General features: G+C 39.8%; 1 protein-coding gene across 6 annotated transcripts in view; it reads right to left on the bottom strand.

Annotated features, from left to right (window-relative positions):
* NBEA (neurobeachin) overlaps positions 1–15,798 on the bottom strand; it is a 676,277-nt gene that overhangs the window by 53,222 nt on the left and 607,257 nt on the right. For all 6 annotated transcript variants that reach the window (XM_061434789.1, XM_061434791.1, XM_061434788.1 and 3 more), the window contains one exon: positions 15,137–15,289. In XM_061434789.1, the coding sequence (XP_061290773.1) occupies positions 15,137–15,289 (153 nt within the window). The remainder of the gene's footprint in view (positions 1–15,136; positions 15,290–15,798) is intronic.

Raw genomic sequence — 15,798 nt, forward strand, 5'->3', positions numbered from 1 at the left:
ACAGACGGTCTTATAGATTGTCTTGCTAATCACTGCAAGAAAAAGAAAAGAAAATCCAGTCAAAACACTTAAAAGTTAAGTCTGGTTCTAAATCAAATGTGTATCTAAGAACTGAATTTTAGATATCACATAATTAAAGCATAAAGACCTATCTAAAGTTGAAGCCTGACACTGAGATTAACTGAACTTTGAACAGTATTAATCTGTTAGTAAATACATGCCATATCTACTTATTTGTTCTCTTTAGAACTGTGTTTTCATGCATGAACCTATTTTGGACTTTGAAACAAGATTTTATTGCAAACACAATTGAAAAATAGAAAGAAATACTTGATTACTAAGCTATTAGGGTTATAATGGTCTTAATAGCTTGTTTTACTCTCTCCTTGCATATCTAAAAGCAGAAGCAATTGCTTTAAGCCCAGATAAACCAATTCCCAATCCATAATTCTACCCTGGGGATCTGAGAGGAAGGAAATAAAGAGTGAGATTTGAACCAGAGAGGATATCTCTTAGATGAATAATAGTTACCTAATTCTAATTTCCATATTGTCCCGTGGATATTAGATTGCACAGAATTCTTTCTCTGGTAGGTTTAGGACAAAGCAGTTCAGAAACTTATGAAAAAGGAAACGAGGCTAGTGGAATTAACTGTGAGGAGAGAATGTTATTTTCTTCAGAATTCTTCTATTTAAGAATATCGAATTTCTATTTCTTCTTCTAGACTAGAAGAGGAACATTTCCCAGCCCTTTCTTGTATTGCCTCAAAAATCTGCTTCTGATGCTGGAAAATCTAACCAGATAGAGCTGCATATATACCAGTGGACAACGACAAATTCATATTGCTACTTCTTCTGTAGTGTCTATGCTGGCTTCTCTTCATGATTAAATTGAAGTTATAGTAATGACATAGCGAAAGACTTATTTATTTTTTGGCTGCACCATGCAGCTTGCAGGATCTTAGTTCTGAAACCAGGGACTGTAATTATTTTAAATAAACATAACATCTGTTCAATTGCTAAATCGTGTCCAGGTCTTTGAGACTCCATGGACTGCAGCATTCCAGGCTTCCCTGTCCATTGTCTCTCAGTTTGCTCAAATTCACGTCCATTGAGTCGGTGATGCTATTTAACAATCTCATCCTCTGCCACCCCCTTCTCCTTTTGCCTTCAATCTTTCCTAGCATCAGGGTCTTTTCCAATGAGTTGGGTCTTTGCATCAGGTGACCAAAGTATTGGAACTTCAGCATCAGTCCTTCCAATGAATATTCAGGATTGATATCCTTTAGGATTGACTGGTTTGATCTCCATGCTGTCCAAGGGACTCTCAAGTCTTCTCCTACACAACTTGAAAGCATCAATTCTTCAGCGTTCGGCTTTCTTTATGATCCAACTTTCACATCTGTAGATGACTACTGGAAAAACCATAGCTTTGACGATATGGACCTCTGTCGGCAAAGTGATATCTCTGCTTTTTAATATGCTGTCTAGGTATGTCATAGCTCTCCTTCCAATGAGCAACTGTTTTTTAGTTTCATGGCTGCAGTCATCGTCGGCAGTGCTTTTGAAGCCCAAGAAAATAAACTTTGCCACTGTTTCCACTTTTCTTCCTTCCATTTGCCATGAAGCGATGAGTTTGTTTTAAATGTTTATTTTGGAGGGCTTAAATTATTCTCTTACTTGATTGCTTTCTGGGTGTATAATGCACTGCATTATTTTCCATTCCTGCTAGCATGGTCCTAGCCTGAGCTCTCACTGCTCTCCACATGGGCTACTGTCAGCCTCTGACCTCCTCCTCCACTCCAGGTCCTGCACCCTGCTGGCAGAACAGATTTCTGAAACCATCAGCTCTTACTGTCATTCTTGATTTCAAATCTTCCAAGGCTCCTCCTAGCAAAACACATTCAGTGTAAACTTTCCCTGACCCCTAAGACCTTTCAAACCTTGATCCCACCCTCTCCCACTATTTCTTTAGGCTTCTAGATACAAATCCTTGGCTCCAGCAGCATAATTTACAGCCCTGGGCACATAGCAGCTGGTATGACCTCTGAACCTCTGTTGATCCTTTCCCCTTAACATGAAAGCATTTCATCCTGCTGCTGCTTTTTCAAGTCCGAGACATCCTCACTCAAGTCCAATGTTCATTTTCTGAGTTCTCCACCTCAGTCTATGAAGTCTTTTATGAATTTTTATGACACTTATCATGAGTACCCTCTTGTTTAATGTAGTAAATAATGTATACAAATTTACTTGTGAAAATCAATTTGCATATAAATTGTAAAGTGCTAGACAAAGGAATGGGGTTATTACTGATTAACACTTAATTGTTTCAAACAGGCCGCACGCACTACATCCTCAATTAGAATCAAAGCATTTGGAATGTAGAGACTGTGTCTAATACTTCTATTCCATTTCCTATAGCTCCTAATCAGCATTAAATAATAAATATTTATCGGGTGATTATTTAAACTATGGGAAAGATGTGTTGGTCACCAAAAGAAGGAAGGAATGTCAGGAAGTGAGGGTGAGTGGGAAAGAAATTCATTCACTCATTCAACAAATACTGATTGATGATCTGCGATGTGCCAGACATTACTGCAGATCTTAGGATTAGAGCCAAAATCCTTGTCAGAGAGAGACTGACTAAGCCCAAGATTATTAGTGAGATGGAGTGTATGTCGAGAGGTGATAAATGCTAAGGGAAAAAGAAAGTCAAGAGATATGTATGGATGGGAAGCGGATTGCTGATTTAGAGCAGGTAGTCATAGAAAGTGTCCTTGAGTTTGTGACAATTAAGGACTACAAGGAGGAAGTGAACTGTAAGGGCATCTGAAGGAAGAAGATCTCAACCAGGGGGACCATTCATTCATTCATCATTTATTCATTCCATATGGAGCACCTCTTATGTAACAGGAAGTGTCCCCAGGGAGACTTCAACAAACAAGGCAAGATCTCTGACCTCCAGCACATCCCACTGAAATGCAAATAATCCAAGTGAGCCAGGTCCCAACCTACAGCCCACCTACTGCATGCCAGGCGCCAGCCTTGAAGGATATACAGATGGATAAGTAAGGCATGTACTTAAAAACGATCACAGTTTGGTAGAAGATAAACATGTTGACTTGGGCTTTTCCTGATGCTCAAATTTCTGTTAAACCTGATAGGCACTAACCCCGCCCCCCCCCCACCCCGGCCCATTCTCCCCTTCCCCTCATCCTAGAAAGGAGCACCAAAATGCGGTGGCTCTCTCTTCGCTGCTCTAGCCATTATGACTCTGTACACCTGGCTCCCAACCTTTATTTATCTGACTCTGTGAGACTAGAGAAATCTGAAGGAAAATGGCCACTGCAAGGAAGTTGCAGAGGGAAACTGTTGGCTCTAACTTAAAAATTCTCCAGAGCTGATCAGTTTCTTTCTACCTTCACGGCTACTGTGCTGGCCCAAGTCACCATCCCCGCTCCCAGTACCTCCAACAGATGTGCCTGATGCTACCCTGTGCCTGAAGAATTCATTCCCATAACTGCAGCCTGAGAGATCCTCTCAGAACACAGGTAAAATCTGACATCCACTTCCATATTTGTGATCCCTGTGCCTTGCGCTACTTCTTTTTTTCCACAGTACTGATCACCTGCTAAAACACCAGGTACCTTACTTATTATTTTCTGTTTATGGTTCATCTCTCTTTGATCGAGAGTAAGCTCTATGAGGGCAGAGATCTCTCTCTGTTCATTGGTACTATACCCCAAACACGCAAAATAGCACCTGGAGCTCTCAGAAGTTACCTGCTGACTGAGCGCTGACTGAGCCTGTTTACTCGTGTGGGTTCCTAGCTAGAGGGTGACCTTCTGAATGGCCACTGGCTCTGCTGCTCACACTTATGGCTCCAGAGCCCAGGGCAGTGTGAAGACTGGGGTAAATGAAGGGATCCCTAAATCAGGCTTTACTCTAGCTTGATTTAGAGTACGATTCATGAGCACATCTTCTCTGTGTTTTCCATCCTTGTTCAGAGCTGGTTCTCAACAAAGGTTACATGACCCGCAAACCCCCAGTTCTCAGAGATAAGGATGCTCTAAAGCTCCGAGGGATAAGGATACCCTATTCGTCCAGAGTGTCCTGGCTAACAGGTGGCAGGGCGGGCACTCACACACAATGTACCTATCACAATGGTGCTGATTTAGTCACTAAATCATGTCCGACTCTTTGGAACCCATGGACTGTAGGTTCCGCCAGATTCCTCTGTTCATGGGGTTTCCCAGGCAAGAATACTGGAGTGGGTTACCATTCCTTTCTCCAGGGGATCTTTCTGACCCAGGGGAGTTGAGCCTGGGTGTTCTGCATTGCAGGCAGATTCTTAACTGACTGAGCCACTAGGGAAGCCCTATCTATTTTTCAAGACTGCCAGTAATTCTTATGTTACGCTATTTGCTAAACTTCATCTTTGAGCAAGGTACAATATACCCTAAATGCCGATTTTCACCTATTACAAAAGACACTTTATAAAGGATGTAATACATTCAAAGGAGAACGCCATGGCATTGTGCTCTCTGCCTCAGTGCACCGCGCCTGCTCTGCAGACAACCAGGAACACACTGAGTGGAGGGCTGCGGAGATCAGCAGTGCACATCCATGGAAGCCCTTCTTCTAAAACAAATTTTAAGAAAGGGCAGATTATGATTGATGAACCCAGCATCAGGGTAATGTTATCAGAGATACTTTCTATTTCTGCCCTTTGTGAGGAGGTCAGATTATAATCATGTTAGAACTGAACACAGTGCTTTATTAATGTTTCATGAGTGCGTCGGTTGCAATCAGCCTAGCTTCATGTGGATAAATTAAACCGATTCTTGATGTATGAACTCAGTGCACTGAGAATTTATTGAAATGCCTACTCAAAGTGTCTCTATCACTTTTCCAGGTTTGCTAATGAAACCAAATTTTGAATGTCACAGTTCTTCAGTGAAACACAAAGCTTGTCACCATATTTACAAAATACAAACAACTGCAATCAATTATAACTAAAAAAAATGGACTAAAAGAAACATATCATTAAAAAATCCAAGTACTGCTTCATTTAAAAAAAAAATAAGAAAAGGAAATGAAGCTGTCAGGATGTAAAGACTTCTACAAACGCATCAAATGCCTTTTTAATTGTTGGCATAGAATAATGAAACTGATCATTTATAATCAATGATATCTCTTTTTACAACATTATTTTTGTCTACTTTGCCTTGAAGTTGTTAACGACAGCTTGATAGAAGAAGGAGGGAATGTTCCTTTGTATGGATGCAGAATACTAATCCACACGAGAGCTGAAGGCCTTTTGTGGTAATGTGAGTGTCATTTCTTTGGGCTATATGACATTTTCATTTTTTACCTTACGCTCATTACAAAGAACTCCTTCAAATCACTGAAGATAATCCCAGTCCAAGTTATAAATATACTAAAGTACGTTTTCTCTAAAGCCATTTCATAAGTACTAAATCCTGTATGAGCTTCAGAGCCAGTATAAAGACAGAAACTTTTAATATTACAAAATAATATTAAAAAATGGATGTTGTATTCATAGAATTCATGGAAAACTCATGAAAATTTAAATATTTCTATATTTTATATTACCACCCAGGCTTTGTATATTATAGAAAGATTCATCAGGTAAATATTTCTTCAGCAAAAAAGAAGAGAGGTAGATAGCTGCTTACGTTTTCCAGTTTTAACACAGATGACTATTTCTTCATAATATCAGTATGATCATTTCCCATCAGTATGATGGGAAAATGGACCAGAAGTTGGAGCAAAGGAAACTATGAACAGAATGCTGTTAAGGAAAACTTCAATTTAAAGAAAAGCAGTACAGGAGACCCTGAGACAGGAGAGCAGTTGTTAGAAACACCAGCTACACTTGAAAGGTGTCTGGATAGCTCTGATGCATTGAGAATCTTCCTAGAGGCAGCAGCTTGGGTCTGGCCTTTGGCTCAATTCTGATACACCAAGAATGGTGGCTACAGACACAGAATCTTGCTGATGCGTGTGGTAGCTTTCCCTTTCTAGCCTATAGAGTCCCTTCAAGGAAAACCCAGGTAAAGAAGACCCAGAGAATAACCCATTCTCAAGCCGCCTACTGTGTGCTGGCTAGGTACTTCCTATAAAGGACTGACTCAACCTGGCACTGCCTCCTCGTGCCTCACAGAACCAAGATGCAGGCAGTTTGACTTTTCCAAATAAGCAGAATTTTGTGTAAAATCTTTCATTCCATGCAGAATAGGTTTAGTTCACAAGCTTTATGATATTCATTAACGCTTAAAAGATACCAAGAATTGTTTTTAAATAGAGAAAAAATATGGTGCTTTGCTTCTTTCATTTCTTCAAGAAACCAAGTTGGAACTTGTCATGTGCTCAGTTGTATTTGCTTCTTTGTGATACTATGAACTGTAGCCCGGCAGGCTCCTCTGTCCATGGAATTTTCCAGGCAAGAATACTGGAGTGGGTTGCCATTTCCTCCTCCAGGGGATCTTTCCAACCCAGCGACTGAACCCGAGTCTCTTTCATGTCCTGCATTAGCAGGCAGATTCTTTACCACTGAGCCACCTGTGAACTGGAACTTATTACTTATAATAAATATGTTTTATGCCATTTTCAGAAATGCACATGTATTTATTTCTCATATTTTAGTTATAAAACTTATTCTTTTGGAGAGAGAAAGCAAACGTTTGAGAAACAGTTACTTCACCATATTATACACAATCCTTCTAGTTCCTAGTACACTGAACATGAAGGTTGATAATATGTGTTTACAGTGATATTATACAGATTTATTTTGAAGAAGCACTGTATTCTGAAAATAACAAGTGTTGAAGAGGATATGGAGGGACTAGAACAGTCAGTCATACATTGCTAGTAGGAATGCAAGATACACAGTCACTTTGCAAACAGCTAATTTTGTAAAAAGCTAAACATAAATTTACCACATGACTCAGCAATTCTGAATTTTAAGTCTGAATTTTGCAATAAGGAGTTCATGATCTGAGCCACAGTCAGCTCCTGCTCTTGTTTTGGTGACTGTATAGAGCTTCTCCATCTTTGGTTGCAAAGAATATAATCAATCTGATTTCTGTATTGACCATCTGGTGATATCCATGTGTAGAGTCTTCTCTTGTGTTGTTGGAAGAGGGTGTTTCCTATGATCAGTGTGTTCTCTTGGCAAAACTCTATTAGCCTTTGCCCTGCTTCATTTTGTACTCCAAGGCCAAATTTGCCTATTATTCCAGTTATCTCTTGACTTCCTACTTTTGCATTCCAGTCCCCTATAATGAAAATGACATCTTTTCTGGGTGTTAGTTCTATAAGGTCTTGTAGGTCTTCATAGAACTGTTCAACTTCAGCATTAGTGGTTGGGGCATACAACTTAGATTACTGTGATATTTAATGGTTTGTCTTGGAAACAAACAGAGATCATTCTGTCATTTTTGAGATTTCACCCAAGTACTGCATTTCATATTCTTTTGTTGACTATGTGCTACTCCATTTCTTTTAAGGGATTCTTCCCCACAGTAGTAGATATAATGGGCTCCAAAATCACTGCCGATGGTGACTGCAGCCATGAAAGGAAAAGACACTTGCTCCTTGGAAGAGAAGCTATGACCAACTTAGACAGCATATTAAAAGCAGAGACATTACTTTGCCAACAAAGGTCCATCTAATCAAAGCTATGGTTTTTCCAGTAGTCATGTATGGATGTGAGAGCAGGACTATGAAGAAAGCTGAATGCCAAAGAATTGATGCTTTTGCACTGTGGTGTTGGAGAAGACTCTTGAGGGTCCCTTGGACTGCAAGGAGATCCAAGCAGTTAATCCTACAGGAAATCATCCCTGAATATTCATTGGAAGGATTCATGCTGAAGCTGAAACTCCAATACTCTGGCTACCTGATGTGAAGAACTGACTCCCTGGAAAAGACCCTGATGCTGGGAGAGATTGAAGGAAGGAGGAGAAGGGGATGACAGAGGATGAGATGGCTGGATGGCCTCACCGATGTGAGGGACATGAGTTTGAGCAAGTTCCAGAAGTTGGTGATGGACAGGGACGCCCGCCATGCTGCAGTCCATGGGGTCGCCAATAGTTGGACATGACTGAGTGACTGAACTGAACTGAGCAATTCTATTGCTGGGTATAAACCCCAAAGAAAGGAAAAAAACTTGTCCATATAGAGACGTCCATTGGAATGCTCATAGTAGCATTGTTCCTAACAGCCCCAAAGTGGAAAGAACCCAAAAGTTCATCAGCTGATGAATGGATAAACAAAATGTGGAGTATCGTTATGAAAGAGAGGAACAAAGAATTGACACACACTACAACATGGATAGACCTCAAAAACTACGCTAAGTGAAAGATGTCAAAAACAAAACAACACAGATTATATGGGTCTATTTAAGTAAAATACCAGAAGAGGCAAACCAAGGAAATTGAAAAAAGATTAATGGCTGTCTGGGGTTGGGGGTGGGCACAGGTTCTTTCTGGGGTAAAAGCAATGTTCTAAAATTAGATTTTGGTGATGGTCACAAAACTCTGTAAATATATTAAAAATCATTATACAAGTAAATTTTATGATAAATAATGTTTTTTTATTAAAAGCATTTTAATAAAATGCTTTTTATTTTATTAAATAAAAATACCATTTTTATTTAAATATATATAAGGTATATATATACCATATATACCATATATAAGGTGTTCCCACCTTACAGATGAGACATACGAGGACAAAAGATATCTCATAATTTGCTCAGGGCAATGAAGCTAGTAAATGGGAGAGCTTAAATTCCAGAGCCAGAGAACTTTTAAACCCCAAGTCAATCTCTCTCTAATATAACCACCTGGCACTTATTACGCTTACTCCTTGGAAGGAAAGTTATGACCAACCTAGATAGCATATTAAAAAGCAGAGATATTTGCCAACAAAGGTCCGTCTAGTTAAGGCTATGGTTTTTCCAGTGGTCATGTATGGATGTGAGAGTTGGACTGTGAAGAAGGCTGAGCACCGAAGAATTGATGCTTTTGAACTGTGGTGTTGGAGAAGACTCTTGAGAGTCCCTTGGACTGCAAGGAGATCCAACCAGTCCATTCTAAAGGAGATCAGTCCTGGGTGTTCATTGGAAGGACTGATGCTGAGGCTGTAACTCCAATACCTTGGCCACCTCATGCGAAGAGTTGACTCATTGGAAAAGACTCTGATGCTGGTAGGGATTGGGGGCAGAAAGAGAAGGGGACAACAGAGGATGAGATGGCTGGATGGTATCACCGACTTGATGCATGTGAGTTTGGGTGAACTCTGGGAGAAGGTGATGGACAGGGAGGCCTGGCGTGCTGCAGGTCATGGGGTCACAAAGAGTCGGACAAGACTGAGTGACTGAACTGAACTGAACTGGCACTTATTAATTATCAGTGCCCACATGAAAACCTGTGTTCAATCAGTTCAATCAACAGCACGAGCAAGAGAAAAGTTGGTCCAACAATTTCTGCTACTTTGCTTGCCTGAGTGAAAAGATTTGTTTTATTTCACTAGTTTGGACCTGACTAGACAGCACTAAGCCATGCCTGTGGGGCAACCCAAGATGGGCGGGTCATGGTGGAGAGATTTGACAGAATGTGGTCCACTGGAGAAGGGAATGGCAAACCACTTCAATATTCTTGCCTTGAGAACCCTATGAACAGTGTGAAAAGGCAAAATGTTAGGATACTGAAAGAGAAACTCCCCAGGTCAATAGGTGCCCAGATTGCTACTGGAGATCAGTGGAGAAATAACTCCAGAAAGAATGAAGGGATGGAGCCAAAGCAAAAAGAATTCCAGCTGTGGATGTGACTGGTGATAGAAGCAAGGTCCGATGCTGTAAAGAGCAATATTGCATAGGAACCTGGAATGTCAGGTCCATGAATCAAGGCAAATTGGAAGTGGTCAAACAAGAGATGGCAAGAGTGAATGTCGACATTCTAGGAATCAGCGAACTGAAATGGACTGGAATGGGTGAATTTAACTCAGATGACCATTATATCTACTACTGCGGGCAGGAATCCCTCAGAAGAAATGGAGTGGCCATCATGGTCAACAAAAGAGTCCGAAATGCAGTACTTGGATGCAATCTCAAAAACGACAGAATGATCTCTGTTTGTTCCCAAGGCAAACCATTCAATATCACAGTAATCCAAGTCTATGCCCCAACCAGTAACGCTGAAGAAGCTGAAGTTGAATGGTTCTATGAAGACCTACAAGACCTTTTAGAACTAACACCCCAAAAAGATGTCCTTTTCATTATAGGGGACTGGAATGCAAAAGTAGGAAGTCAAGAAAGACCTGGAGTAACAGGCAAATTTGGCCTTGGAATACGGAATGAAGCAGGGCAAAGACTGATAGAGTTTTGCCGAGAAAATGCACTGGTCATAACAAACACCCTCTTCCAACAACACAAGAGAAGACTCTACACATGGACATCACCAGATGGTCAACACCGAAATCAGATTGATTATATTCTTTGCAGCCAAAGATGGAGAAGCTCTATACAGTCAGCAAAAACAAGACCAGGAGCTGACTGTGGCTCAGACCATGAACTCCTTATTGCCAAATTCAGACTTAAACTGAAGAAAGTAGGGAAAACCACTAGACCATTCAGGTATGACCTAAATCAATTCCCTTATGATTATACAGTGGAAGTGAGAAATAGATTTAAGGGCCTAGATCTGATAGATAGAGTGCCTGATGAACTATGGACTGAGGTTTGTGACACTGTACAGGAGACAGGGATCAAGACCATTCCCATAGAAAAGAAATGCAAAAAAGCAAAATGGCTGTCTGGGGAGGCCTTACAAATAGCTGTGAAAAGAAGAGAAGTGAAAAGCAAAGGAGAAAAGGAACGATATAAGCATCTGAATGCAGAGTTCCAAAGAATAGCAAGAAGAGATAAGAAAGCCTTCCTCAGCGATCAATGCAAAGAAATAGAGGAAAACAACAGAATGGGAAAGACTAGGGATCTCTTCAAGAAAATCAGAGATACCAAAGGAACATTTCATGCAAAGATGAGCTCAATAAAGGACAGAAATGGTATGGACCTAACAGAAGCAGAAGATATTAAGAAGAGATGGCAAGAATACACAGAAGAACTGAACAAAAAAGATCTTCATGACCCAGATAATCACAATGGTGTGATCACTGACATAGAGCCAGACATCCTGGAATGTGAAGTCAAGTGGGCCTTAGAAAGCATCACTACAAACAAAGCTAGTGGAGGTGATGGAATTCCAGTTGAGCTATTCCAAATCCTGAAAGATGATGCTGTGAAAGTGCTACACTCAATATGCCAGCAAATTTGGAAAACTCAGCAGTGGCCACAGGACTGGAAAAGATCAGTTTTCATTCCAATCCCAAAGAAAGGCAATGCCGAAGAATGCTCAAACTACCGCACAATTGCACTCATCTCACATGCCTATAAAGTAATGCTCAAAATTCTCCAAGCCAGGCTTCAGCAATATGTGAACCATGAACTTCCTGATGTTCAAGCTGGTTTTAGAAAAGGCAGAGGAACCAGAGATCAAATTGCCAACATCCGCTGGATCATGGAAAAATCAAGAGAGTTCCAGAAAAGCATCTATTCCTGCTTTATTGACTATGCCAAAGCCTTTGACTGTGTGGATCACAATAAACTATGGAAAATTCTTCAAGAGATATGAATACCAGAACACCTGATCTGCCTCTTGAGAAACCTATATGCAGGTCAGGAAGCAACAGTTAGAACTGGACATGGAACAACAGACTGGTTCCAAATAGGAAAAGGAGTTCGTCAAGGCTGTATATGGTCACCCTGTTTATTTAACTTATATGCAGAGTACATCATGAGAAATGCTGGACTGGAAGAAACACCAGCTGGAATCAAGATTGCCAGGAGAAATATCAATCACCTCAGATATGCAGATGACACCACCCTTATGGCAGAAAGTGAAGAGGAACTAAAAAGCCTCTTGATGAAAGTGAAAGTGGAGAGTGAAAAAGTTGGCTTAAAGCTCAACATTCAGAAAACAAAGATCACAGCATCCGGTCCCACCACTTCATGGGAAATAGATGGGGAAACAGTGGAAACAGTGTCAGACTTTATTTTTCTGGGCTCCAAAATCACTCAGATGGTGATTGCAGCCATGAAATTAAAAGACGCTTACTCCTTGGAAGGAAAGTTATGACCAACCTAGATAGCATATTGAAAAGCAGAGACATTACTTTGCCAGCAAAGGTTCATCTAGTCAAGGCTATGGTTTTTCCAGTGGTCACGTATGGATGTGAGAGTTGGACTGTGAAGAAGGCTGAGCGCAGAAGAATTGATGCTTTTGAACTGTAGTGTTGGAGAAGACTCTTGAGAGTCCCTTGGACTCCAAGGAGATCCAACCAGTCCATTCTGAAGGAGATCAGCCCTGGGATTTCTTTGGAAGGAATGATGCTAAAGCTGAAACTCCAGTACTTTGGCCACCTCATGTGAAGAGTTGACTCATTGGAAAAGACTCTGATGCTGGGAGGGATTGGGGGCAGGAGGAGAAGGGGACGACAGAGGACGAGATGGCTGGATGGCATCACTGACTCGATGGACGTGAGTCTGAGTGAACCCCGGGAGTTGGTGATAGACAGGGAGGCCTGGCGTGCTGCGATTCATGGGGTTGCAAAGAGTCGGACATGACTGAGCGACTGATCTGATCTGAGACAACATGCTAAAATCCTTACTACCTCTATGTGATTCACTCAGCAAATATTTGGTGACTAAATACTACTGCAGGCACCAGGGCAGATATGACTGAGAAACTGAGAATCACTCAACTCAGAAATCACTCAGTACGTAGTGGGTTCTAGGGTTGAATTTGTAGATGCAGTATCTTTACATTGATATCATAGTCAATATTCAAGTATGTGGGGCTTCCCTGGTGGCTCAGTGGTAAAGAATCCACCTGCAATGCAGGAGATACGATTTTGATCCCTGAATTGGAAAGATCCCTTGGAAAAGGAAATGACAACCCACTCCAGTATTCTTGCCTGGGAAATCCTATGGACAGAGGAGCCTGGTGTCTACAGTCCACAGGGATCACAAAAGAGTCAGACACAACTTAGCAACTAAATGACAACAATAACGAATTCAAGTATGTAAGGGTACTGTGGTAACTATGGACTACCTGCTCTAAAAATAAGCAGATTCTTAGAAACATACATCACTAAAGTATAAATCCTTCACATTAAAAGATAAATTAAAGAGAGAAATCTCTTGCTTAAGAAGATAGTGTAAAATGACAACATATATCCAAAAGTACCAATTTATAGATTGAGAAGTGAGAGAAATCCTACAAAAAATTTAGGTACTACATGATATCACCTCACTTCCCAGGTGGCTCAATGGTGAAGAAATTGCCTGTCAATGCAGGAGACACAGGTTCCATCCCTGGGTCAGGAAGATCCCCTAGAGAAGGAAATGGCAACCCACTCTATGATTGTTGCCTGGAAAATCCCACGGAGAGAGGAGCCTGGTGGGCTACAGTCCATGGGGTCACAAGCAGTCGGACATGACTGAGCACACATGCGTGTGTACAAGATATTACCCCAGGATGAGACTAAATTACAGATGATCTATTTAGTAACTTTGAAGATAGGTTAAATGAGTCTTTAAACCGAGTCTACTGCCTCAGTACCAACTTTCTAGAGTAAGTATATTGAAAGTAAAATATGTCTTAGAGACAGAAAAGATAGCTCTAAAATTGAAGGCAGCATGTGACTGACTGACTGTGACAAAAAGAGACACAAAATCAGGGGTAGCGTAGAGGAAGGGATCATATATTTTCTGATCCTGTTTATCCAGAAAAGGCAAATCTTTATAGAGACAGAAAGTAGATCAGTGGTTGCCGAGGGCTGGTTGGAAGAATGGGGGAAATTGTGAGGATGCTAAAGGGAATTGGGTTTCTTTACAGGATAATAAAAATGTTCATAACTGACTGTGGTGATGGTTGTGGAACTCTATGAATAGACTAAAACCCATTTTTTTTTAACTTTAAATGGTTTACTTGCATGGTATGTGAATTATATCTGTGTGATATATGTGAATTACACAGCTCTTACAAAAGAAGGGACTCGGGGATATATGAGATCCACTGTAATATGTGGGCATTATTTGGATTCTAATTCAAATAAATATACTGTCAAAACAAAATAAAACATATTTATGGGATAGCTGGAAAAAACTGGGAGTGAAACAGGGTTAAAAATATATTTTAGGTCATTGAGTTTATTGATCTAATTCTTCAATCGGCCAAGAACCAGAAAAAGAACACTAGAGAGGTTGTTTGGTAAATCAGTTAATTCCATATACCAAAACCACACTGAGACTAAAATCTCCTTAAATATGGATAAATATGTTAAAATCTATAAAATAACCACATGCAAACATTCTATCAATATCTACACATTCTTTTACACCAGATATCTGTCATACAGATTTAAAAAGCAGTGGCATTTTCTGTCTAAGAGCGTTTACAGTATGAGTGTTCTATTAAAGTCAAGGATATGATACTTTAAGGTATGTCTCACCCACTCCAGTGTTCTTGCCTGGAGAATCCCAAGGGCGGGGGAGCCTGGTGGGCTGATGTCTATGGGGTTGCACAGGGTCGGGAACAACTGAAGTGACTTAGTAGCAGCAAGGTATGTTTCACACCTTACAATTTCTTACAGATAAATATGTTCTAAATGTACACTATTTTGTTTTGAATATTTTATGAGTGAAGAAAGAGAACAGATACAGCCAGTAGACAAAAATAAGGAATGGGTATTAATGTCAAGCATTTTAGAATATGTTGCATTAGTCAACAGATGCTCATCTGATTGTCTTCTCCTAAGGGAGCAAAGATAACTGAATTACCATTCCTTTATTAGTCCTCATGAAAGGAAAATCCACTTTACAATAAAGAACATTGTCAAAAGACAACTGTAAAATCCTTTCTTTTTTCTCAAAAAATTAACCTTGTATTTACAGATGTTAAATGAAAATTTGTTAATAGCTAAAAACATAAAAAAACTACAGAGTATTTTTTACTTCCTTGTGACTGCTTAAGAAAGAACAAAATTGCTCTTACCATCCTGTTGATTCGTACAAAGTCTTCGGGTTTTTTTGCCCAAGGGGGAAGATCAACATCATTTACCACTACTTCATCTTCTCTGACTCCAAGATTATATCCATTACTGTTGACAAACATCTCCGGAAGGTAATAGAATTCTGGAATCAGTTCCTGCCAGGAATAAAAAATGTAGCATATTAAACCACTTTAAAAATCAGTTGAACAGAAGTATTAATTTATAAAAACTATATAACAGAATTAATTTCTTCACTTAAATCCAGTATTTTATTACTTGATTCTATTCTTCATTTAATTTTCTTCATATAAGAGCCTAAGAAGATATTTTTCTTCAACAATATGCTTGACAAATTATAAGATTTTCAATCTTGTCTTGCCACGGATTACTTAAGAGAAATGGGTTACAGAATCAACAATAGTTCCCAACAGTATTAGTAAACAAGTATACAATGCCATATACACAAGTCTACGCTGTTCAACAGACTTTTCTGAATACTATTAAAATACCAAAATTTAAAAAAAGTTTAAAATATTGCTAATATTGTTTAAAAATCATGCAGCATCTTCTACTTTTCTTTTTGACTCCCCTGGCAATTACAATACATGACTTTCATGAAGAGACTCAGAGTTTCACTTTATAATTTGGCAAAATAAATTATTTT

Source organism: Bos javanicus, chromosome 12 (assembly GCF_032452875.1).
Source record: "Bos javanicus breed banteng chromosome 12, ARS-OSU_banteng_1.0, whole genome shotgun sequence".
Taxonomy (NCBI): Eukaryota; Metazoa; Chordata; class Mammalia; order Artiodactyla; family Bovidae; genus Bos; species Bos javanicus.